The sequence below is a fragment of the Labeo rohita genome, chromosome 22, assembly GCF_022985175.1.
Source record: "Labeo rohita strain BAU-BD-2019 chromosome 22, IGBB_LRoh.1.0, whole genome shotgun sequence".
NCBI lineage: Eukaryota > Metazoa > Chordata > Actinopteri > Cypriniformes > Cyprinidae > Labeo > Labeo rohita.
Genome location: NC_066890.1, coordinates 27,553,840 through 27,581,162, shown reverse-complemented (window position 1 = coordinate 27,581,162; position 27,323 = coordinate 27,553,840). Strand labels below are relative to the sequence as shown.

The 27,323-nt window shown below is 30.5% G+C and overlaps 1 protein-coding gene across 1 annotated transcript in view; it reads left to right on the top strand.

Annotated features, from left to right (window-relative positions):
• LOC127153323 (adhesion G-protein coupled receptor D2) overlaps positions 1-27,323 on the top strand; it is a 109,346-nt gene that overhangs the window by 37,200 nt on the left and 44,823 nt on the right. The window contains exons 21-22 of the mRNA XM_051094350.1: positions 17,800-17,841; positions 26,194-26,247. Of these exons, the coding sequence (XP_050950307.1) occupies positions 17,800-17,841; positions 26,194-26,247 (96 nt within the window). The remainder of the gene's footprint in view (positions 1-17,799; positions 17,842-26,193; positions 26,248-27,323) is intronic.

Below are 27,323 nucleotides of genomic sequence, written 5' to 3'. Positions count from 1 at the left end.
ATGAACTGGGACATTTATTGTGCTATTTAAAAAAAAAAAAAATTAAACTATCTCTAGCTAACTAACTAACTTATAAATCAATACACAAGCTATGCAGGACATTTAATGAATTGTTTTTTTGTTTTGTTTTTAAACTAGCTCATAATGATCAAGTGAAACACTTGAGTAAAATGAACTGATCTTATCAACATTTAATATGACAAACATCTCATGAGAGCTCAGCTATAAATCTGCGTACGCAACACAATGCAGGTTTTATTTTCTTTTTCATCTGTTACAATTTTGAAATTCCTCCATTATATCAGCTTTCATGTTTCAGTAGAGGGAGTACATCGCACAAGACGCTTTGGCCTTTGAAGATTTGCTTAGTAAACCGTCCTCTGAAATAGCATAATAGCATGTTTTCTTTATAAACGTCTCTTCTATTATCATATTTTTACACCTTTCACAAGACTGAATGCATGATCTTGTGATGACTAACCTTCAGATGCATCTGAGCATCCATTCAGCGTACAACGAGATACTAAACCTCTGAATAGCCGACTCGCTTGACTTTATAACAGACAGCTGGGAAGGCGCCGAAAACGTGGATGTTATAATGATCCCGATTGTTATTTTTTTCTGCGTCCAATTTGCGAGCGGAGAACAGGGTGTTTCTGCTGTATACACGGTTGCGCTCCGCGATAGCAGGGAACATCTGTTTTGCGCTTGTTGTTCCTCTTGGCTGCTTCTCAATTGGATTTCCTCAAGCAGGTCCAAGAGCTGTCACCTCTGCCAGGCTCTGTTAGCTATCACCGCCGGACCCTATATTAAGAAGGGCTTTCAGGGCTAAGTTAATAACTCTCCCCGCCTCCCCTGACTGCCTCCGCCGCTCTCTGCCTCTTCTTTTGGCTGCTGGGTGGCCTGTGGGTATCCCTCCAACGCTCTCCCGCGCTCCTTTTCAGCTCCTCCCTGCCTCAAGAGGGCCTTGTGTGCGCTCATTCTGCTTTTGCGTTTCTCTCTCACATTTTGGATAAAGGTGCGGTCGGATTAGCGAGTTTTCGGCACGGTTTTGCAGGCGGAAAGGTCGTGTGATGAAGCACGGCTCACATTGAAGTCACATTCGAACCAAGCAGCTGTGGTGAATCTGGGTGAGCAACTTGAACTTGTTGCAAAATGTGATGCAAAATCCTTCATGAAAATCTCATTTGCAAAGAACCGCCCCCTTCGTTACTGTTGCATCATGTTGTCACGTGGTAAAAAACACATTGTGAAGCAAAGAGGAAACTGACGGTGTGTCGACAGATAAGACAGAGCAGGTTACTTTTGGTATGAAACAAAGTCTCAGCTTTCAAATTGTGTCATTTAGTAAGAAATTCAAATGATAAATACCGTTTTGTGGCTCTTTAATGAGTCACATGAACCGATCATCTCCTCTTTATTACTAGTTATAGCATGAAAGAAACATCATAAGGTATCTTGTTTCAACCACGGAAAGACGTCAGTACACACCATTTTTCAAGTTCAAGTCCACTGAACTTGTCTGGTTTGGTTGTTTATACAAAATGGCAGATTCTGCGTTATGATTGTTCAGATCGCCTGTCAATCAAAATCCCTGCAAAGGATCAATTGCATAGGTTTCTGTTGAAATGACCAGATTTTGTCTAAGAAAATTTGCTGAATAATGGTCAGTGTTGGTTTTTTGATGCAGATATGAATGATACATCAGGTCACCTTTACTTTTATAAGTAATCACACTTGACGGATTGAATTATGGATTTTTTGTATAAAAATATAATATAATAGAATAATAGAATATAAAAACTGAATTAATTCAAATGATTATGTTTAAGGTTAAAGATATTATTCAAATATTATAGTTTTAGGAAATTTGATTAAACCACCCTTTTATGATAAAAATAAAATGAAGTCATGGTAATATTCATAACATGAATTCTTAACCTCAAAAAGTTTTTTTTATTTCTTTAAATTTATGAAATGTTGGTAAGGCAACTTCGTTTAATTTAGCTTGATGTAACCCAAAATTAAATTAAAAAAAAAAAGAATGTAGACTATATATATATATATATATATAAGAATGTAGACTATATATATATATATATATATATATATATATATATATATATATATATATAATTAAAATATGTATATTATATATTATTAAAAAAAAAAAAAAAATTCCAGAAACACAAAAAGATACATACTACTACATTAAACTAAAGTGGAAATAGAAAATAAATAAATAAAATAACTTTAATCTAAATAAACAAAAACAACAAAAAGAATGCAAACTATATACTACCAATTGTTAATAAAAATTCCAGAAACATGACAAAATTACTTCTACTTTAATTATACTAAAATGAAAATGGAAAATACAAATAAAATGAAGTAATGCAGTTTTATAAAAACTATAATAGTATCTAAATAAAAAAGTACATAAAAAGAATAAAAACTATATACAAATATAAAAAAAATGAATAAAACTTCCAGAAACACAACAAAATTCTTACTACTTTAATTATACTAACATGAAAATGAAAATACAAAATAAAAAAATAAATAGAATTTTAAAATAAATAAATAAAAAAAAACTAAATAAAAAAAATAAATAAAAAGAATGAAAACTATATACAAATATTAAAAAAAAAAAATCAGAAACTATTAATTACTACTATTTTACTGTTCTACTATTTTACTATTATTTTAATTATACTAAAATGAAAATGGAAAATACAAAATAAATAAATACAATTTTAATAAAACTTTTAAAAATAAAAATCTAAATAAAAAATAATAGAATAAAAACTATATACAAATATAAAAAACTAATACAAATTTCAGAAACACAACAATAACTTTTATAAAAATTTTTATAAAAATTATAATAGTTTCTTAATAAAAAAATAAATAAAAAGAATAAAAACTATTTACAAATATAAAAAAAAAAACTAATAAAACTTCCAGAAACACAACAAATGCTAATACTTTAATTATACTAACTTGAACATGGAATATACAAAATAAAGTAAATAAATAAATACAAGTTTAATGAAAATTTAAAAAATAAATTCTAAATTAAAAAAATAAATAAAAAGAATGAAAACTAAAACAAATATAAAAAAGCTTTAAAAAATCATGAACACAACAAAATTACTACTATTTTAATTAAACCAAAATGAAAATTAAAAATACAAATAAATAAATAAATAATAAAATGTTATGAAAATTCTAATAGTTATCTACATAAAAAAGAAATAAAAAGAATGAAAACTATATGCATATTAAAAAAACAAGTAATAAAAATTCCAGAAACACAACAAAATCACTACTACTTTAATTATACTAAAATGAAAATGGAAAATACAAAAAAATAAAATAAAATATTGTTAAAAAACAAAAACATAATAAAAATTCCAGAAACACACCAAACTTAATAAAAATAGATAAAAATAAAATAATAAAATTGTAATAAAAATTACAGTAGTATCTAAATGAAAAGAATGAAAACTATATACAAATATAAAAAAGAAACCTAATAAAAAATCCAAAAATCAAAACAAAATTAGTACTATTTTATTATATATTTAATATTTAGTATTTTTATATATATTTTTTATTTTTAACCTGGAACACTTTACCATCACAGCAGCAACTTTAGCACAGACAATCACTAGTAAACCATATCATTTTTTTTTACCTTTTCTTGCTCCCTCACTTTTTTTTCAGATCCCCGTCCCACTTGCCCCATCCTGCTTCATTCCAGGACCTTTCTGTACTTTCAGAGCTGACTGGCAGTGCGTTAGTTTTCTTTATTTCTTCAGCAGTGAGTCAGACCACCCTGCGCAGGCATATGAAATAATTCTGGCTGTGTTGATAGATGCGATAAAATAATTCAGTCATTGACAGGTATAATTGCAAAGGCAAGTGTTACAAATTCTAACCCGCTATTTAATACGTCAAAAACTCCAGAGGGTTAAATCAAATCCACGTAAGAACCCATTCAAGTTGTTTGTATTTGGCAGCTTACCTTTAATAGTGGAAATGAAAAATTAGAAACAGATAGCTGTTTACACATCATACCTAATTTTCAAAACACCAGACGACAACGTCAAACCCTCACCGCGAGCTCGGATTAGCCGTTTTAATCGATGAAAATCGTTATTTATACTCTTTCCGTTTTGCTGTAACTCTAACATTAGGACGTCTACATGACTTTCGACTTTCGTTCACGTTCAGCTCAGCGTTTCACAGCTGGGCCTGGTTTTGAACGCTCTCTGACATTCCCACCACCCGGCTGAACGCGTCTCCGAATTTGATCCGGTTTGGAGGTTCTGCAGTACATCAGCGTCAAGACCCAGAGCTGACATTTGGCCCTTTTTTAAAAGACCGCTGGCACTTAAAGTAAACGTTGTGTATACAACTTAATTAAACTGTTTTTCTGGAGGGCGTCAGAGACATTAGCAGGTCTCTTAAGAAAGCGTGAAAAGCGTCTTTTTCTCGCGCGCTCCGGTTTCTTCTCTTCCAGAGATTTTCTGTCTCCTATTTCTGTAATTATTGCCACATGCAGGAGGTTCTGCTCTGACACAAACAGAGAAAGCCTGGATCTCCTGACCATACCCAGATTGATACGTCAACTTCGGTTTGACAAGAAGAGACGTTTCTTTGGGTTTGCTGTGCGTAATCCAAGTAAGATTAAAGTCAGAATGGCTGTCCAGAACATTTGATATTCCATTAGCTGCGGGATAGTCACTCTTTATTTGTTGAAGCACCACATTAACGACGCGTGTTTGCTGACCTTGGAAAGGACCGACTCAAATGTTATCATCTGCTGTCACAATTATGAGCACCATTAGCTTTTACTTTTCGTATCTAAATAGATCAAATGGCCACGCTTCAGTTTTCACTGTTAACTAACTATTAACTGACTTTTGCCTCAGTAAACTCCTAATTTGCTGCTTGTTAATAGCTAGTAGGGTAGTTGTTAAGTTTAGGTATTGGGATTGATGCATCTATAATATGGTCATGCAGAATAAGGCGTTACAATAAGGTTTATTGGTTATAATGAGCTAAGAATGAAAACTTAAACAGTATTTATTAATCTTGTTAATGTCAGCATTTACTAATGCGTTAACATTAGTTAATGCACTGTGAATTAACATGAATTAACTATGAACAACTGTTTTTATTAACTAATATTACTAATAAACAGCTAAATGCCAACTAATAAAATGAACTAATAAACAGCAAAAATACTAGTAATATGCATGCAAGCAAGCAAGTAGATAATAGTGAGAGTAGGCCACTAAACTAAAGTGTTACCATGTGTATATATACTTGTATTAATTATTATTATATATATAATAATATGTATGTGTGTGTGTGTATTATAGTAATTATTTAATTTAAATAAATTGTAAAAAATTTGATCAATATTTTAATTAAATGTACACACAGAATTCAATTAGATATTTAATTTAATTTAATTTCATTTCATTTATATAATTATTACATATGCCAAGTGTGTATAACCGTGGCATCCGTTATTTCATGAATAATAAATGCACTTAATTATGGCATATAATTAATATATTAATGTTACAGTAATTATTATTATGAGCAATATAAAAATATTATAAATGTTATATATTCTATACCTAATTATCACTTATTTACTTTTATTTACTGTGTTTGTGTGTATATAACAGTAATTATTATTATTGTAAATCCATTAAATAAATAATAGTATCAATATTTTAAATATATTTATACACACTTTAATTGCATGTACATTTTCATTTTTTATGTAATTCTGTTATAAAGTGTGTATAAGTCTATACAGTAAAATGAATTATTTAATGACAAATTTATTTACTTAAGTATAAATTCATTTACTTAAATTCATTATGACATAATATATTTATGCTACAATTATTATAGCTAATATAAATATATTATAAATACTATATATTATATACGCAGTTCTATTTATATCAATTTATGTTTATGTAAACTATAGTTAGATAGATTAGATAGATAGATAGATAGATATTACATATTATATGTTACAGTAATTATTATTATAAATAAATTAAATAATAATATAAATATTTTAAATAAATACATACACACACACACAATTCATTTAGATAATTACATTTTATGTACATTTTTAATTTTTAAATAATTATTGCAAGCACCAAGTGTGTATACAGTGAAGTGAATTATTTCATAAATAATAAATTCATTTACAGCATATAATTAATATATTATATTAATGCTATTAATGCTATATTTATATGCTATATTTATAAGGCAATATAAAAATATTGCAAATACTATATATTGTATACACGCTTTTTTAAATAACTTATTTACTATATATATATATATATATATATGTATATATGTGTGTGTGTGTATTATATATATTTATATATTATAGTAATTTTTATTATAAATAAATAAAAAATATTTAATTTAATTTCATTTAATTTAATTCATAATATTATTGCATATGCCAAGTGTGTATACACTGAAATCAGTTATTTCAGGAATAATAAATTCATTTAATAATGTTATAAATACTATATATTATATACACAAGTTTACATATATTAGAAATGTGTGTTTGTGTGTATATTACAGTTATTATTATTATAAATAAAAAAATAAATAATAATATCAATATTTTACTTAAATATATATGCACACTCCATTTAGATAATTTACTTTATGTACATTTTTATTTTGTATATACTTTGCTTATGACATATAATAATGAAAACTATATACAAATATAAAAAAGAAACCTAATAAAAATTCCAAAAACCAAAACAAAATTACTACTATTTTATTATATATAGTAGTGATTTTATAAATTACACACATAATTTTTATATAACGTGTGTATACAGTGAAATTATTTCATGAACTATAAATCAATTTACTTATGACATTATATATTAATGCTACAATTATATCTAATATAAAAGTATTACTTTTTTACTTTAAGAAATTAAGAAATCTTTTATAATTAAGTGTGTGTACAGTGAAATAAATTATTTCATGAATAATACATGCATTTACTTATGACGTATAATCAATATATTAATGCTACTATTAGTATATGTAATATAAATACTATATATTATATACACAATTACTAAAATTATGTTTATATCAATTATTTTATACTATATGTGACCCTGGACCACAAAACCAGTCTTAAGTCGCTGGAGTATATTTGTAGCAATAGCCAAAAATACATTGTATGGGTCAAAATTATAGATTTTTCTTTTATGCCAAAAATCATTAGGATATTTTGTAAATTTCCTACTGTAAATATATCAAAACTTTTTACCAATTTTTGATTGGTAATATGCTTTGCAAAGAACTTAATTTGGAAAACTTTAAAGGCGATTTTCTCAATATTTTGATTTTTTTGCACCCTCAGATTCCACATACTGAAATAGCTGCATCTCGGCCAAATATTGTTCAATCCTAACAAACCATACATCGATGGAAAGCTTATTTATTCAGCTTTCAGATGATGTATAAAGCTCAATTTTGAAAAATTGACACTTATGACTGGTTTTGTGGTCCTGGGTCACATATACTATACTATATTATATATGGAATTCTTTTTATGTAGCTTTTTTTCTTTTAAACACTATACATATATATAGTTAGAATTCTTGATGAATACTTGAAATGATGTAAACATTATTATAAATATTACCTATACACACACACCACTTTATTTATTTACTTCTATGCACATTTTTATTACACAGTATGCGTAATTATCACATATGCTGTTAGTGTGTACACAGTAAAATTCTTGATGAATACATTGACTTACTTTTATAATTCATTCATACACCATATATACTGATTAAATAATTGATTTCACTATATACACACATACGTTGATGTATATTTATTTTTTATGTAGACCTACATGAAACATATGAAGTATCATTTATGTAAAATGTCTGATCTTTTTGTATTAATGTCATTGTGTGATTTAAAAAGTCCAGATCTGTAATGGCTGTTCACACACACACACACACACACACACACACACAAGAGTCCTTTCACCCAAAGCAGATGTTGACAGTCATCTGGCTTAGTGTAATTGTGCGTTTCTGTGTGCTTTTGTGTTGCACCAAGCCAACTAGCCTCTGTTGCCCCAAGCGTAACCCCAACCCAGCCTTCAACTCCTCCGTAAAATCACCAGCAAACCACACACACACACCTGATACCCCTCATGTCGTCATCAAAGTCCCCCGCGCTATTCACTAAATTGAGAAATTGGTTCCAACCCCGAACAGCAAAGGGCTGGTCCCGCTCAAACGCCACTCGTTTGCCGAAAGTGTTTTCCGTGGATAAATTAGCCGGCTAGATAGATACTGTTTCCTTTCATTACGGCTTACTAAAATCAGATGCTGCTGTGGGCGTCGTTCGGTGCTTTTTTCCTCCAAAACGGTTGATGTCAGTCCATCCGTTCATCCGGTCAGCTCCATTTGTTCCTGAAGTAGTGTCACCCAGCATCAAATATATATTTATTTATTTTTATATATAACAGCGCAGAGATGGAGAGCTGCCCCGTTCTCTCTGCCCATACACTGTGTCCCTTTAATCATAGTTTTCATTTCAGTACATTGAAATTTCCCTTACCAAGGACAACGTCATAAATAAAGACAAAAAAGGGTTTTGCAGAGGAGAATTTTGTACCTGCTTCGCTCCCTAACTTTTTGTGCATTAGGGGACCGGCGAAGGGATAAAAAACAGACGAGGTGGTCATCTGTGAAAATTTATAATCATTTATTACGCGGCGGGCGGCGAGGCGAAGTAAGTAAAAGCGTGAAGGCAGACATCCATAAAAGGGGACGTGGAGCCCCTAAATGAAAAGCAAAGTGAGTTTCTGTGTCTTGTCGTAGGTAATGAGGAGCAAGGGCCTTTCTTCTCCGAGGAGTACAGTGCGTTTAGACCGCCGCACACATTTGAGAAGGATTTATATGTGTTCGACACAGAGTGGTGCAGGCATGAGTGACTTCAACTCGAATATTTCAGCTCCTTTTTTAGCATTTTGCGACCGTTTCATGCTTTGTTTAAACTCAAGTTTGCTGAAAGAATGTCAAAAAGTGGGGTGCTTTATTTATTTAAACAAATATTTATTACTAGTAATTCAATTTAAAACTATTAATTATATGTACTGACTATTAATAATAGTAATTATAATAAATATATATTTTTAAATAAAAAAATAAATAGAACAGTTATTACCAAATATTTATTTAAACAAATTAAGTTATTACCAAAATCTTAATTTTTAACAAATAATTATTTAAATGTATGAAAATGTAAGTGTATTAATATTATTGTTATTATTATTAACAACAACAACAATAATAATAATTGTTGATAATAAATATGTATTACTATAAACATGAACAAATATTAGAAATAAATAAATAATTTATCCTTGACTAATTTACTGTCAGAAAATAATAATAATAATAATAATAATCATCATCATCATCATCATCATAACAATTATTATATTTTTTTATTTAAATAAATGTAGTTATTACCAAATATTTATTTAAAAAATATATAATTTAAATTTATGAGAATAAATTATTATTATTAGTATTAGTATTATTATTAAATGTATATTATTGATAAATAAATAAATAAATGTTCTTGACTACTTTACAGTCTGAAATATAGTAATAATAATTATCGTCATCATCATCATCATCATCATCATCACCATCACCATCACCATCATCATTATCATATATTTATCATATATTATCATTATCATAACAGCTATTAGCAAGTTTTTTATTTGAACAAATATAGTTATTACCAATTATTTATTTAGAAAAGTAATAGTGTAAATGTATGAAAATATATTATTATTATTATTAAATATGTAATATTATAAATATGAACAAATAAATAAATAAATAAATAAATGTCCTTGACTACTGTACTATAATAATAATAACAATAATAATAAAAATAGTAATAAGAATAAGAATATAGTGTTATTACCAAATGTTTATTTTTAATGTGTATATGTAAATGAATATTTCATAATTTAAATACAATGCTATACTTATTAAACATGAATATTTATTCAATTAAATATTTATTTTAATTTATAAAATGTACATTTATTATTATTATTATTATTATTATTTATGTTTAATATGTATATATTTAAATGAATATGTATTGATTTAAATACAGTACTGGACTTATTAAATATATAAACGTATTCAATTAAATATTTATTATAATTTATAAAATATACATTTATTATTATTAATAAATATTTATTAGCTTAGATATTAACAAATAGTAACAAACAAACAAGTAAATAAGTGTCCTTGACTATATATATATATATATATATATTAAACATATACATATTTATTACAACAAATATTTTAATTATAATAAAATATAAATATATAGTAATGTTAGTAGTAGTAGTAGTTTTTATATAGTGAATATTAATAATATTAAATATTTGTAAATAAAATAAATAAATAAATAAATACATGAATGCCAGGTCTAGAATTTAATTTATATTTGCCATTTTGATTTCTGTAGACAAAACAATAGTATGCAAACAATAATTTCTGCATCTACCTACCACTTTAAGCATTAAGGAAAGGTTGAAATGAGCACGTCCTGATTATTGGTGTGAAATCACACTTGTGAATGCATCATGATCTCTGGGGTGCCGCATGTTTTTAGAACACAACATTTGCTGGTTCCGACTGTATTCTGTTTTTAAACAACGGAATTGTTTCCTAATTAGTTTCGTTAGGAGATAATTTATGCTTTTTGTTTGATGTATAGCAATACAATCCCTTTGCATACATTTTCACCATTTTAGAGCTGAGTTCAAAAGAAATGTGTTGTTTTTTCCCCCGAAACCCAAAAAACACAATGCATTTAAATGTGCTCCATTTTTCCGTGTTTGTTTTTAGCTCGTCATTAATGAATTAACTTTTTAAACAATTCATCATTATTGTTTTGGTGCCATTTTATTTTTATCTCAATTATATTCTAATTGATCATTTTTCATAATATGCAAGGGATGTTTTTCCCACTTTGTTCAGAACACAATGAAAGATTAAACACAAATAAGGCCCATGATCAAAAACATGATAATTCATTTGCAATACTAAATAGGAAATTGACAGTCTAATGCAAAACAATGGGATGCGTGCCTCGGTGTCTTTTACCCCCCTGCTATCACTGGGTATTGATTCCTTAGAGAAGTCGTGGGTACTGTAGCGCACCATTGAATTCAACACGACTTTAAAGGGAAAACTACGCATTGAAATGTCCAAAATTGGATAAAAACATTTAAACAATGTTTTTCCCCTAATGCTTCACAAAATGTAAATGACCAGCTCCACATTTTTGTATGTATTCATTTATTTATAATTAATAATAATAATAATAATAATTTCATATTTAATTATGTAAACATATATGTAAATCTATACTTTTCTATATTACAATATTATAAAACAATTATCAATTAATTAAATTAATATTTAAATGATGAATATTTAATTATTATTTATTTTTATATTTTTATATTTATGTAAATGAATATTAAATTATTCATTTTAACGTTATACATATTTATTGTTGATGATGATGGTTGTTATTACTAATTAATACTATGTTATTATTTTCATTAAAAACATTTTTCTGTTTATTTGAACACAAATATAATAATAATAATAGAATATTTATGTAAATCAATATTAATTTATTCACTGTTAACATTTACACATATTTACTGTTAATGATGATGGTTACTATTATTAATTATTACTGGATTATTATTTTCATTTAAACAAATATTAATTTATTTAAACATACAAATATTTATTTTAATAATATTAATAATAATAGCAATAATATTAATTTGTACAAATATGTATCTCTCTATCGAAAGATACAAATATTTAAATAATAATAATAATAATGTTTTCTATAATATTGCATAAAATGTTTGTTTATTTAAACATACAAATATTTATTTTAATAATATTAGTAATAATAATAATAATAATAATAATATTATTATTAAAACAAATATTTATCTGTCTAGTGAAACATACAAATATTTAAATTGTAATATTTTTTTCTATAATATTGCATAACAATTACTAAAAGTAATATTTTTATTTTAATGAAAACAAATATTTGTTTATTTAAACACAAATATTAATTTTAACAATATTATTATTAATAATAATAATAATAACAATAATATTAATTTGAACAAATATTGATCTGTCGATCGAAACATACAAATATGTAAATAATAATAATAATAACAATAATACTAATAATGTTTTTTTGTAATATTGCATAACAATTATGAATTATTAAAAGTAATATTTATTGTTTTAGCTATTTAAACATACAAATATTAAAATATACAAAAATGTATATTAAATAATAATAATCATAATAGTAATATTTTCCAAAATATTACAAAATTGTGAATGATTGAAAATATGTATTTTAAATAAGAATTACACATTTATTTAAATAAATATTTATTTAAGTGATTATCTGTAAAGACACCAAATTTAATTTGCCATAAAATTTGCAAAATTAAAAAAAATCTATGAGGTATGTACATATATGTTCAACATCATACTGTCTTAAGATCGTAGTTTTCATTTATCCGAAATAAATATGATTTTAATATGACAACTTCAGCTCTTGATATTTGCCATTTTGGATTTCATATACTAGAATACAAAAAATAATTTCTCTATTTTCTCTTATTTTATGATAGATGTCACTGCTACTTTGACAGTAGCTGATAGTATGGCCTCATGGGAGATCTGCAACTCCCCAGCGGTGATGAAATGAAGAGGGTTGGCATCACAGGCAACAACACAGTGGACATCTGGAGCGCACCTCCAAATCATGTTGTCAATGATGATGCATTGTGATCCAGCTGTGGCAAATTGGACGTTCCAAACTCCTGCCTGATTGATGTCACTCTATAACAACTGTCAGACAGGACACACATTAAACTCACAGAGCAAAATACGCCAATAATCTCTTACAGATATGTGAAACAAACTGATAACAATCACTAGATTTTGATGTTGAAGTCAGTGTAAAGTCAATTCAGAGAATTGCTTCCAAACACATTATAAATGTTAGAAATGTGTTGCTGAAGCACGTTACAAAGACTGTGAACTATGCAGTACTGAATTGTGGAGTTAGACTGTTAAATAGTTTTTCCCCATTTTTGTTTATGATTTTTTGGGCTGGCCTAAGCCGCTGAGCTTGGGCCCATCAGTCATTTGCCTGCTCAATCGCAAGTTACTGTCATGACCATTAATTACTATAGCCTACAGTTTGCTAGCTAGCTATGGCTTTGTCACATAAACACATATTACGCAGTTGCGATAATTTACAAAACAGTTCACTCATGCATTCAGGATGTAGTTGTATTTGACTGTTGAAAGGGGCGGCGGCTTTCCCAAGAGTGGGCGTGGTTTCAGTGCTGACATTGGACACGCCCCCAGAGTTTGAGAGCAGAGAATACTGCTTATTTTTACTGCTTAAGATTTTGATAACTTATTTTTACTTTGGCCTTCTTTTGAATCATTTAGATTTGGCTGGGTGGTCAATAACACATTTTTCGGTGGTGTGACGAACTCTGAACACATTTAATATTGTGCACGGATTGTAAAGTCCTCATGAAATCAAAATCGAAGCTTTTTGGCTTTCACTATGCATATGTTAGCCATAAGGTCGACAAATTCGCAAAATTGACAAAATTCTCATTTACAAGATATAAGAATTCAAAACTTACATTCTCCAACTTCCGCCAACATGAATCGATGATTTTGATGACATCACCCTGCCCTTCAACATCTCATCAAACTTTCTGTCCAATCAAATGCTCTCTAGAATGTGGAACACCCCGCCCCCTACACTATAAATAGATGCTAAAGCTGCTACTGAAATCAGTCGCTTGTTCACACAGTTTATATTTTGTCATAAAACTGATCGTGCCTTGAACCTTGGCCAGATGGTAGAGCTCAATTTGGGGAGACCCTGGCAAGTACTCGCCCCAGTTGGCCTATAGGTGGCGCTACAGCAATCGAAAACGTGAAATTGCTAGACTCAAGTGTCTTATATCATTGGCTTAAGACAAGCAAAATGGCCATTGCAGATTTCATTTTCATCATTAGTATTTTCCTGCCATTTTGGATTTTTGGAAAAATCTACTTTTTCGAACTCCTCATAGGCCATTTGTCCAATTAACTTGAAACTTGACGTGCATCATCTAGAGATCCTCATGGCAAAGAGCTGGGCCACTTTTACTAAAATGGCAGTGATTTTTGAATGAAATGATATTTTCACCAAACTCAGAACACGTATGAATGAGCTCAATCTTTGGTAAAATTACGAAAACTGGGGAGTATGACCATTTGGTGGCACTTCAACAGAAAAAAAAAAACATGAAAATGGCAGTAACTATGCTCCCATTAGTCTAACTGACTTGAAGTTTGGCAAGCAGTCTCTTTGTCCAAGGCAATATCCATATATACAGTATTAGGGCACTGGTGTATCTTGAAAAACATGGCGCAATCCGTCATTCAATTCTGAGCACCTATTAGACAAGGTTAACAAAGGCTGATCGGAACGAATTTCGGTTGTTCTAGAGGTCTGTGAGGAATTCGAAAAAGAAATCGGCTCTACAGTGAGACCATTTAAGTTGCATTTGCGACGGATTGCGTGTGACTATGAAAAAATATTTAGGCGCACAATGTGCGAGTGACCCGATCAGCATATTTGTGTTTGCTCTGAGGGGAGCTTCAAAGGTTTCTATGTGTTTTTGCAACGTTGAGTAATGTATCATAGACATATCTCACAAATCCTGTCATAAACAAACTGCAGAGAGAGTGTAAATAAGAGATTTACTGTGCAGTGTAGAGAGCTTCGTTGATTATAATGGAACTTTGTGAGATCGCGATGAAGATGAGTGACAGCTTTTAATGATTTTTAAGGGAGTTTGTAAATAGGATATTGATTTAATACAACAGTTAAATAAACAGTTAATACTGTGACTTACGTTGTCCGACTATAGCCCGATTTTGCTCAATTTCGTCAATTTCCTTGAAACAGTCACAACTTAGCCACTGTGCATCTCCATTCAAACACAGCGGTGTTTTGTTTATGAATGAATGTGCATTTTTAAACAAATCTAGTGAGTCAATGATTCAATTTCCCATTCATAAACACAGTCACTTGCTTTATTCCTGAATGAATCAGCTGTTCGAATGAATTAAATGAATGAATGATTCAGTAATTAAACCAGTGACTTGCCGCCACCTACTGGCAGTTTTAGTTTCAGTTTTAAAGTATCTTTTCAGTTATTTAAATCATTTACTATTTCTGTATTCAAAATGTTATATTTAAAACATTAATCTCAACATGAGTTTATGAATTTGATTGCACGCATACCAACTCTGAGCCTCATTAAACCAATGAAAATACACCTATAAGCCACTTTTGTGTTTTTCTGTGCCACCTCTGTAGTACAAATTCATTTTGTTAATACTGATTTCATTTGATTGGTAGCTTATTCTAGCTTTTTCTGTTGTTTTAATTAGAAATTTAACATGAAAGATAACATACTTTTAATAAAGTAAAAACAAAAATGCCCTGTAAATCACTTTAAGGAGGCAGATATCACCTGGTAATGGGAAGGCAAATTTTTTTGATCAGATTTTTTGATTACTGATTAAAAGGTGATCCTGAAATTTTGACTGAGCTCCTACATTTTTTAAGTTAGGAGCACAAGTGCCCCTAAAGAGAAAGTAAGCGTAGAACCCTTCACTAGGTGGCGTTATCGGATTTTACGCCTCGTATATCACACGATTTTTCACACAATATTCATATCATGTTAGTTCTCCTCATTCTGAACAACTTTGTCTCTATAATCACTGCTGTCAATAAAATGGTTCATTAATTATGTAAAAAAGCTACATTTTCGAACTCGCCCTAGACGATTCGTCCGATTTCCACCAGCATTGATACAGAGCATCTTCAGATGGTCCTAACAAAAAGTTATCAAATGCTTTTCGAATAACGCATGAATGAATTTGACGAAAAGCTCACCAAAGTAGACATGCGGCTATATCTCCTCAACGCTTTATGATATTCACCAAACTTTGTTTGGAGTTTGTTTTGACAACCATGTCCTGAGGTTACCTGCACTGTTTTAGCACAGTGGTCAGGAGATATGAAAAATGACTTCTCAGCAAGTCCGTGGCATATTGGCACCAAGTGTCATCGTCACTTCTAGTTAACCACACCACATTGATTTAGAACCAGTGCCACCTATTGATCAAAAGTAGTAAATCATTCAATAGTATTTGTAGTAAATTTATTTAGGACTTTTAAGCTTTTTATAACATTATAAATGAGATTGTGGCTGTCATACACTGTCAGATGTGACTCTACCAAATTCAGCGGCTCTGGCCCAAGATGCGATATAAATGATATGCACTGCCTATTTAAATAGGGGGCGGGACTGCATGATATGCCCCGCCGTGTCTTTCTGTTTAAGTTGAAATTACGCCAAATACAATAACGCGGCGTTGCGAAGCACTTCGGTGGACCTTTAAGGAATGTAGACCTTGCATTTGTGAAGTTAATGCGTTAAACTAGACCAGTGCTAAAAAGTATCGACTTATGCTTGTATAGTCTATAGCAAAAAAAAACAACTAAAAAACCACAGAATGGCGCTGACCTCAAGTTAGTACAACTTCTTAATTTCCTTGAAAAGCCCTAAAGATGTGGAGCTTTCTGTATTCAGTACCCACGACCATAGAAATAAAGAACAAATTGGCACTTTTCTTTATTTTACCACCATATGTGCCCTCTTTCTTCACTCAAGGGCAGTTCATTCATGCACCTTTCAGACCTGGCTCTAGAGTTGAAATGGTTTTTCTTTCACTTTACTGTATAAGCAAAGACAGATATTTAATGCGAAACAAAATGTGCATAGAAATATATACAGATATGTGGAAAATTCGAGTCGCTTTGTTAATTATAACATTGCTAATAAGCTTTTAAATGAATAATTTAACAGAAAAGTCATCATTTACTCACCTTCATGTTATTCCAAAACTTTTTTGTTCCATTGAAGAATCACCTTGAGGAAGAGTAAATGATCATCTTTTGATTTTCAGCTGAACTAATTCTGTACCGTTTTACATTTTTTTGTATCGACCCTCAACCTTTCTTTTGCGTCGTTTAACATTCTTTCAAAATTCTTTGAGTGTTCTAGTCCAACTTTTAATTGACCCTCACCTTTTTTCCTAACTTGTCCTCTTTTCTTTGGCTCTCCAGACCTGCAGATGCACAACTCTTCTACTGAATAGTCACAACCATGGAAATAATGAAAAACTGCCATTTTTTTTGTCACCACATGTGCTCTCATTCTGTACATCCAAGGGCAGCCCATTCAAGCTCCCTTTCCCTTTCTTTCTCGTGCTTTCAGTCTATCTATGCCACTGATTGTTCTCCATTAGCCTCTTGCTTGCTTACTTTCAAGGAAAGAATAGGCTTCCATAAAGCTTCAGGAACCTTGGGCCAAAGTTCAGCGTTGTGTTACACGTATCAGTCAGAAATGCTTTTCATACAGTTCTTATGAATCTCAGAAGCTCCAAAAGATTCCTAACAACTTCTTTCTTTTTTCTTTCGCAGGGTCTCTTCATCTTCCTGATATATGGAGTGTACAACACTGAGGTAAGTCCGCAGTGCATCTCAAGGCTGACTGAGTGAGTGAGAGAAATGACATGATGTTTCTGATGGGACCCCCGCCCCGCCAAAGGAGGGCGGATTGAAAGCGAGCCTCCTTTTCTCTCTCTTTTTTTTTTTTTTTTCCACATGAGCGTTCCACTGCCCTTCATGCTTGGGCTAACTTATATGCATCCAGGCCCACCATTAAACACTGACACCCGGAGTAAAGAGCCAGTCATCCCTCAACCACATTGGCCAATATTTCACTGCCTCTTTAAGTTTTTAAACTCATGGTCTTCCATTTAACATTCTGACGTTAGAGCTCAGCGCCAGTTCAGAGAGAAACGCATATGTATGCAGGACGCCGGGAAGATCGGCTGGAAATTTACCTGCACTTATGCGTATTACCATTTAGATGCATTTCCAAAGAGTAAAAAACTATGAATTGGGAAAGAGGAGAATATGTACCATAATGCCATCTTGAAATTTAAATAAAAACGACGTAACTCGCTGATTAACCTCCATAGTGCGATGCATTGTTGTGGAAACGAACAAGCTATTCACGACTGTTTCCCGAACACGGTCGCATCTCCGTCGTTTGAACCACATTAGTTATAAAATGTAGGGCCGTTGTTAATGACGTCACCGAGTAATAACTTCTGCTATTTAACTGATTAGAGATCTCTAAAATGCAGCTATATTGAACATGGCACCTGATGACTAATGTACTATTTTTTGTTCCCTGTCATTTTGCTTTTTATTTGATGTTTGATTCATCGTGGGTTCCCTCTTACTGTCTGTCTGTCTGTCTATCTATCTATCTATCTATCTATCTATCTATCTATCATTTGCTTGTCCATTCGTTTGGTTGTTTGATCTGTTGTTTGATCTATCTATCTATCTATCTATCTATCTATCTATCTATCTATCTATCTATCTATCTATCTATCTATCTATCTATCTATCTATCTATCTATCTATCAATCAATCATTTGTTTGTCCATACGTTTGGTTGTTTGTTTGATCTGTTGTTTGATCTATCTATCTATCTATCTATCTATCTATCTATCTATCTATCTATCTATCTATCTATCTATCTATCTATCTATCTATCTATCATTTGTTTGTTCATTTGTTTGTTTGTTCGTTTGTTTGATCTGTTGTTTGGTCTATCTATCTATCTATCTTTCATTTGTTTGTTCATTTGTTTGTTTTTTCGTTTGTTTGATCTGTTGTTTGGTCTATCTATCTATCTGTCTGTCTGTCTGTCTGTCTGTCTGTCTGTCTGTCTGTCTATCTATCTATCTATCTATCTATCTATCTATCTATCAATCAATCATTTGTTTGTCCATACGTTTGGTTGTTTGTTTGATCTGTTGTTTGATCTATCTATCTATCTATCTATCTATCTATCTATCTATCTATCTATCTATCTATCTATCTATCTATCTATCTATCTATCTATCTATCATTTGTTTGTCCATACGTTTGGTTGTTTGTTTGATCTGTTGTTTGATCTATCTATCTATCTATCTATCTATCTATCTATCTATCTATCTATCTATCTATCTATCTATCTATCTATCTATCTATCTATCTATCATTTGTTTGTTCATTTGTTTGTTTGTTCGTTTGTTTGATCTGTTGTTTGGTCTATCTATCTATCTATCTATCTATCTATCTATCTATCTATCTATCTATCTTTCATTTGTTTGTTCATTTGTTTGTTTTTTCGTTTGTTTGATCTGTTGTTTGGTCTATCTATCTATCTATCTATCTATCTATCTATCTGTCTGTCTGTCTGTCTGTCTGTCTGTCTGTCTATCTATCTATCTATCTATCTATCTATCTATCTTTTGTTTGTTCATTTGTTTGTTTGTTCGTTTGTTTGATCTGTTGTTTGGTCTATCTATCTATCTATCTATCTATCTATCTATCTATCTATCTTTCATTTGTTTGTTCATTTGTTTGTTTGTTCGTTTGTTTGATCTGTTGTTTGGTCTATCTATCTATCTATCTGTCTATCTATCTATCTATCTGTCTGTCTGTCTGTCTGTCTGTCTATCTTTCATTTGTTTGTTCATTTGTTTGTTTGTTCGTTCGTTTGTTTGATCTGTTGTTTGGTCTATCTATCTATCTATCTATCTATCTATCTATCTATCTATCTATCTTTCATTTGTTTGTTCATTTGTTTGTTTGTTCGTTTGTTTGTTCATTTGTTTGTTTGTTCGTTTGTTTGATCTGTTGTTTGGTCTATCTATCTATCTATCTATCTATCTATCTATCTATCTATCTTTCATTTGTTTGTTTATTTGTTTGTTTGTTCGTTTGTTTGATCATTTGTTTGTTTGTTCGTTTGTTTGATCTGTTGTTTGGTCTATCTATCTATCTATCTATCTGTCTGTCTGTCTGTCTGTCTGTCTGTCTGTCTGTCTGTCTGTCTGTCTGTCTATCTATCTATCTATCTTTCATTTGTTTGTTCATTTGTTTGTTTGTTTGATCTGTTGTTTGGTCTGTCTATCTATCTATCTATCTATCTATCTGTCTGTCTGTCTGTCTGTCTGTCTGTCTGTCTGTCTGTCTGTCTATCTATCTATCTTTCATTTGTTTGTTTGTTTGTTTGTTTGATCTGTTGTTTGGTCTGTCTATCTATCTATCTATCTATCTATCTATCTATCTATCTATCTATCTATCTATCTATCTATCTATCTATCTATCTGTCTATCTATCTATCTGTCTGTCTGTCTGTCTGTCTGTCTGTCTGTCTGTCTATCTTTCATTTGTTTGTTCATTTGTTTGATCTGTTGTTTGGTCTGTCTATCTATCTATCTATCTATCTATCTATCTATCTATCTATCTATCTATCTATCTATCTATCTATCTGTCTGTCTGTCTGTCTGTCTGTCTGTCTGTCTGTCTGTCTGTCTGTCTGTCTATCTTTCATTTGTTTGTTCATTTGTTTGTTTGTTCGTTTGTTTGATCATTTGTTTGTTTGTTCGTTTGTTTGATCTGTTGTTTGGTCTATCTATCTATCTATCTATCTATCTATCTGTCTGTCTGTCTGTCTGTCTGTCTGTCTGTCTGTCTGTCTGTCTATCTATCTATCTATCTATCTATCTATCTATCTATCTATCTATCTTTCATTTGTTTGTTTGTTTGTTTGTTTGATCTGTTGTTTGGTCTATCTATCTGTCTATCTATCTATCTATCTATCTATCTATCTATCTATCTATCTATCTATCTATCTATCTATCTATCTATCTATTTATCTATCTATCACTTATTTGATCTTTCGTTTGATCTTTCGTCTTTCTATGCAATTTTCCTAACTATTATTATTAATAGTCATATTAATGCATATTTAAATATTCATGTTAAACAAATAAATTGATAAATACACATTTAAATAAACTTAAATTATTAATATTGCATTATTATATAATATTGTTTTTTATAAAATTGTTTGTTTTTATTTACTTTTTTATTTATTTCATATTTATTACATTTATTGTATTATATTGTTTTTATTATATTGTTATTTTATTATTATTATTATTATTATTATTATATTAAATATTTGTTTAAATAAATATACAAAACACATTTGTATATAGATAAATAGTTATTGTAATAATTATTTCAGTAATAATAAGATTATAATTACAACAATGGTAATAACAATAATAATAATATTTATATAAATGTAAAATAAAATGTATACAATAAATATTTTGAATAAATGTGTCTTAATTTAAATAAGTATTATTTTCAGTAATAATATTATTAATAGTTTAAATAAATCTAAAAATATTAATTTACGTAAATATTTATTGTTCTAATTATTTCAATAATAATAATAACAGTACTAATTATACATGTTAAATAAATACATATTTATTAAAAGAAATATGATATAAATAATAATTTATATATATATATATATATATATATATATATATATATATATGTTTTAAATAATAATAATAATAATTTATTTTTGCACTTTTTTTTGTGTGTGTTTTTTTCTATATTGTGAACAACTTGTCACATGTTTTGTGCTCTCAGCTCTCATCAAATTTAGTTTGTGTTGCCTGTAGTAGCAGGTGTTCTGCACTGATTGTGCACTTGCAAAACCATGAAAGTAGTTCAACAACCTCGAATTGCTCTGATCGTAGAAAAGTTCCTTTAAGCATGATTAATTATTAATTACTACTAAACAAATGAATACATTAAATATTAAATAAACAAAAATATTCAATTAATTACCATTATTTTATTATTTTAAATGTCAAATTTGACTTAAATTTGAGTGTGTGTATAAGTGCAGTCAGCAGGCCATAGACCTCCGCTTCTTAATTTCGTCCTCTCCCCCTTCATCTCCACCCTCGGGTATACCCGGAGCTCTCCTGCCTTTTGTCTACCTTTGCTTCTACCTTTTCAGTGCCCACAAAAGAGGTGTAAGGAGACGGCCCTGAGACCGAGCCCCGTATTGACACAGCAGAGACTCGCCGGTGACCCTCTCCGCATTGTAAAATAAATCATCGCCGCATTCTTGCTTAACAGGCTTTTTTAGTACGTCGGAATCTATTTTCCAACCCCCGGCTCTCCTTGACCCAGAGGTCTTCACAATTTGTGAGCAGCTCGTGTCTGCTTTACACTTTTTTCAAAAGGGGTTTTGTAAATATCGAATGTAATAATCTTTTTCTTTTCTCTTTTTTGCTGCAAATCCACCTTGTTCCTTTTGTGTCATCAAATGTGACAAGAAACAATAGCAGATTAAGTTTCACCATCTGACAACACTAAGGAAATTCTTGTTGAACAGGATAATTGAGGGGAATGATCAAAGTGTTAGTATACAGAGTCACAGAATTATCTCAAAGGAAACGTGCAAGCCGTTTGAGAAAGAGACAGAGATCAGGACCCGTCCCGTGAGATTCACACTAAACGCCATTTATTCTCAATGTGCACCATGTACCATGTAAATCTGTTTGTTAGCTTTATCTGATGCACAATTATGTAGAGTTATTTACTGAACCGAAAATTACTTGCAATAATGAAATATTAATAATGCCCACATTGTGATCTCCTCCTCAGAATAACAGATAATTGCAATTCGCTTGATGATAATTTCTCTTTTTTAATTCCAACCCAAGAACAAATTAAAGCTGATCGTTTCAATCATTTAATATAATTTAATCTGTTTTTACTTCATAATGGTCATCTGTGTTTTTATGACCTCTGCTTTTTTATTTTTTCCCTTTGGCAAATGTGTCCATTTGCATTGCTTTCATATGGAAATTGTATCTAATGTATTTTTATATTGAACATTAGGGCTCCATCACTTTAAAAACCTTGAGAGGAAAACCACTAAACTGCTTTTAAGAGCAGCAACTTCCAACCAGTTCCTTTGGATGCTGGAAATGCTCTTTTTCGAGTAGCTTTCTGCGATTTTTACTTGGAATAAATTGATTTGATTTCCCAGTTCCATTCATTAAAGCTACAGCATGCTCGATTTGCTGAACCGAAAGTGTGGGAGAGGGAGAAAAACAGTGTCTGTTTGCAAATCTGACGTATTACCGTTGACTCCGAGCTGTCGGAGCTTTTCTATTCTCTTCATTAGCTCTGTCGTCACGCTGATGGTGTCTGTTCAGAACATGCTGGTGTGTGTATATCCGCATGGCAGCAATAATTTATGACAACAGCAGAGCCTAATGAAGTCATAAGAGCTAATGCATATTCACCAGCAAAGGGCTGGAGCTTGCGCCGCGCTCGTGCTGGGAAATGCAGGCGGGGTTTTTTTTGTGGTCGCTGACAGCCAGGCTGGAAAATAATATCTAGCAGGCCAGGAAACAGCTGGATTGGATTGTATGATGTGGGGAATACTAACATGTAGAAAAGATAGATATAAACACACACATAAACAATTATTCATAGTTTACAAAGATGCATAATATAGTGTAATGTATATATTCTATTCTATTCTATTCTATTCTATTCTATTCTATTCTATTCTATTCTATTCTATTCTATATAATTTCTATACAAATCTATATATGAATGTGTCCTTTTAATAATGTAATTTTATATTAATGTATAATGTAAAAAATAATGTTTTGGGATATTGTTATTACTGTAAAAAAATGCACTGCATATGAATAATGTTAATATAACTTTATTAATATATTTAGGATATATTGCGTTTTTATGTCAATTTATGTTAATATAATACATTTGCAATGTTTCTTTTAGAAAAGTTCTCAGAATTACTAGGTATATTTAAATTTAATGTACAATATATATATACATATACACACACACTCCAACAAAGCAAACAAAACAATATATATAGTTTATATTAAATAAATATGTTTTTTAATTATTGTAATTAATGTGCATATAAATGTGTAATGTTTGAAAATAAAACACACACACACACACACACACACATATATATAGCATTTTTATGTCAATATATGTTAAAAAAATTAATTTGTAATGTTTCTCTTCAAATTTTACACAGACACATCATAATATATGATTTTTTAAAATATTATAATTAGAGTAAATACAAATATGTAATGTTAATTAAATATTATAATTAATATAAGTATGTAATGTTTGAATAATATTTGAATTTAATGTGCAAATTCATTTTAATATATATATGTAAAATAACGTGTCGTTTTATATAATTTTTATATTATAAGTTGTAATGTAAAAATGAATGTTTTGGTATATTGTTATTACTGTAAAAAATGAAATGTGTTATGAATAATGTTAATATAACTTTATTCATACATTTAGCATATATTACATTTTTTATGTCAATATATGTAAATGTAATAAATGTGCAATGTTTATTTTAGTAAAGCTCTTCTTAGAATTATAATATATATAAAAATGTAATGTACAAAATATATATTTTTTCAAATATACACTTTCAAACAAAACAATATCTATCTCTATCTATCTATCTATCTATCTATCTATCTATCTATCTCTATATAGAGTTTATAATAGTTTATGTTAAATATATGATTTTTTTTAATTATTAGAATTAATGTACATATAAATGTGTAATGTTTGAAAACAAATATGTGTATATATATACATACACACACACACACACACACACACACACATATAGCATTTTTATGTCAATATGTTAACACAATTAACTTGTAATATTTCTCTTAGAATTTTATACACAGTTTATTTGAAACAATATTTTATTTTTTAAATATTATAATTAATGTTAATAAAAATATGTATTAATATTTGATATTTATTATACAAATTAATTGTTATATATAAAAAATAACAACATTTTATAGAATTTTTATATTAATGTATAATGTAAAAATTCATGTTTTGGTATATTGTTATTACTGTAAAAAATGAAAAGTGTATGAAAATTGTAAATATTATACTATTCATACATTTTAGCATATATTGCATTTTTTATGTCAATATATGTAAATGTTATAAATGTGCAATGTTTCTTTTAGAAACGTAAAAAAAGTATAATTAATGTAGATATAAATATGTAATGTTTAAATAATATAAAAATTTAATGTACAATTTATTTTTAATGTATTTTATATACAGTAGTCAACATTTGAAATGGATCAAAATCTTTCATTAAAGTTGTTCTAAAACCAAAACAAAACCCGTTCTTGTCTTAAGACAACTTTGATTAACTTTTTTGATCCACTTCAAATGTCCACTACTGTGTGTGTGTGTGTGTATATATATATATATATATATATAGGGTTTTTCACAGTGAATTTTTCTTTTTAGTTTCTTAAAAAAAAAAAAATCTAAAAAAGACATTTCAAGCTTAGCAAATTGGCTATGTTGTGTCATAATAAACATGCTGCTAGCAAAATAGGCTTTAAATTTGATGCTTATTTACGAGTTATCGGCTCACGCCACTAAAATAAAGCAGCATGAGTTTATAGTATTGCGTATGTCATTCAACATGCATCGCCCAACGTTGCTGTTTTTCTCACACAGTCCAAATGTAATTTGTTCTGCAAGGGTGGTCGTTTCCTTTATCGCTTTATTCCTGCGGCCCCCTGTGCGGTGTGACGGATGAGAGGTTAAGACGGTCTCCTTACTTTGCCGACTCTACGTGTCACTTTCAGGACCCATTACGTGTGACAAACTGGAACATTTTGCTTGGCGGCACTCATTGACTTTTATGCAATGCCGGCTATTTGCTTTCTCTATTCCCAGTTCGGATTGAATTTCACCTTCCCGGGGCCAAGACTCATGCGAGCGCAAAGTGTTTTGTATGAAGTGTTTAGTACTGAGTCATGACATTTTAACCATGCACCCCCTCCTTGTTATCCACAGGTTCGAAACACAGTCAACAGAATCAAAGAGAGAAGAAAAGCCCTAAATTTCTCCGTAAGTTCTTGCATGTTTTCTCGAATACCGGAGGGCCGTACTCTTGATATAGTGCAAATTTCACAACGCAGTGCATGTTTTGCCCACAGTCCTGTTTCACACACCCACTCAGGCCACCTCAATCCAGCCAATGTCAAGCAGCAGCCCTGGGTTACATGTTTCTAATCCTGTGGAAGCTCGTCCCTTCACATTAAACTGTCAGGCCAGTATTTATACGTGAGGCTGCTGTTGACGGAGATCACTTAGCTTCACCAAAGCGGTTTAAAAGTAGTTAATAGACACCCCCCCTTCAGCGAAGCACCTCACCTCCAGCGACACTGTGAGCGGTTCCTCTATGAATGGCCACATTAACTCTCCTCCGGGCTTGTCACGGTTTATGGCCTACGGCAGTTTGTCCCGCTCGGCCCTTGCTGCGCCACCAGGTCATTGAGAACGGAATGAGACAATTTCTAAAGGCGGATTGATTTTAGAATATGGCCCCCTCCCTCTTCCCTTTGACCCCCCTGACAGGCCCGACACCGTTAAGACTGGGACTTGTAAAAAACGACTGCGGCCCCAAACGCGAGTGCCAGGTAGCAGCTGATAAATCGTGGCGGGTCGTATTAGCAGTGGGACCCTTTAGCGCTCTCTGGGCAATTTTCCAATTTTCAAAGTCCACGCAATGAGATTCGCTGGCCGCGTGTGGCGGATGGTTTTTTAGCTAATGCCGTTTTGCGCCATAAATCTAGAGGTGATATACTGTATCTTGCCGAATAGCTTTGGTGCTGGACGAGGTCCAGAATGGGATAGGAAAATGTACTCTTCTTTATTGGATGAGAGCAGTGGTCAGGGAATGTACTGACTTCCAATATAGTAGTGATAACGTACAGGACGTGCTGTAGATGGATGAGGTTTTGCCTGAGGGAACCCTTACGATTTTCCAGCTCATCATAGAGTAAACTGATGTTTATTTTTGTAACTGTCTACCCATCCGAGACCATCATAGCAACCACTTAGAATGCTCTAGCAACTGCCCAGCGCATCTAATCACTGGACTAGCAACATTTCAGAACATCTTATCAACAGCCTAGCAACCA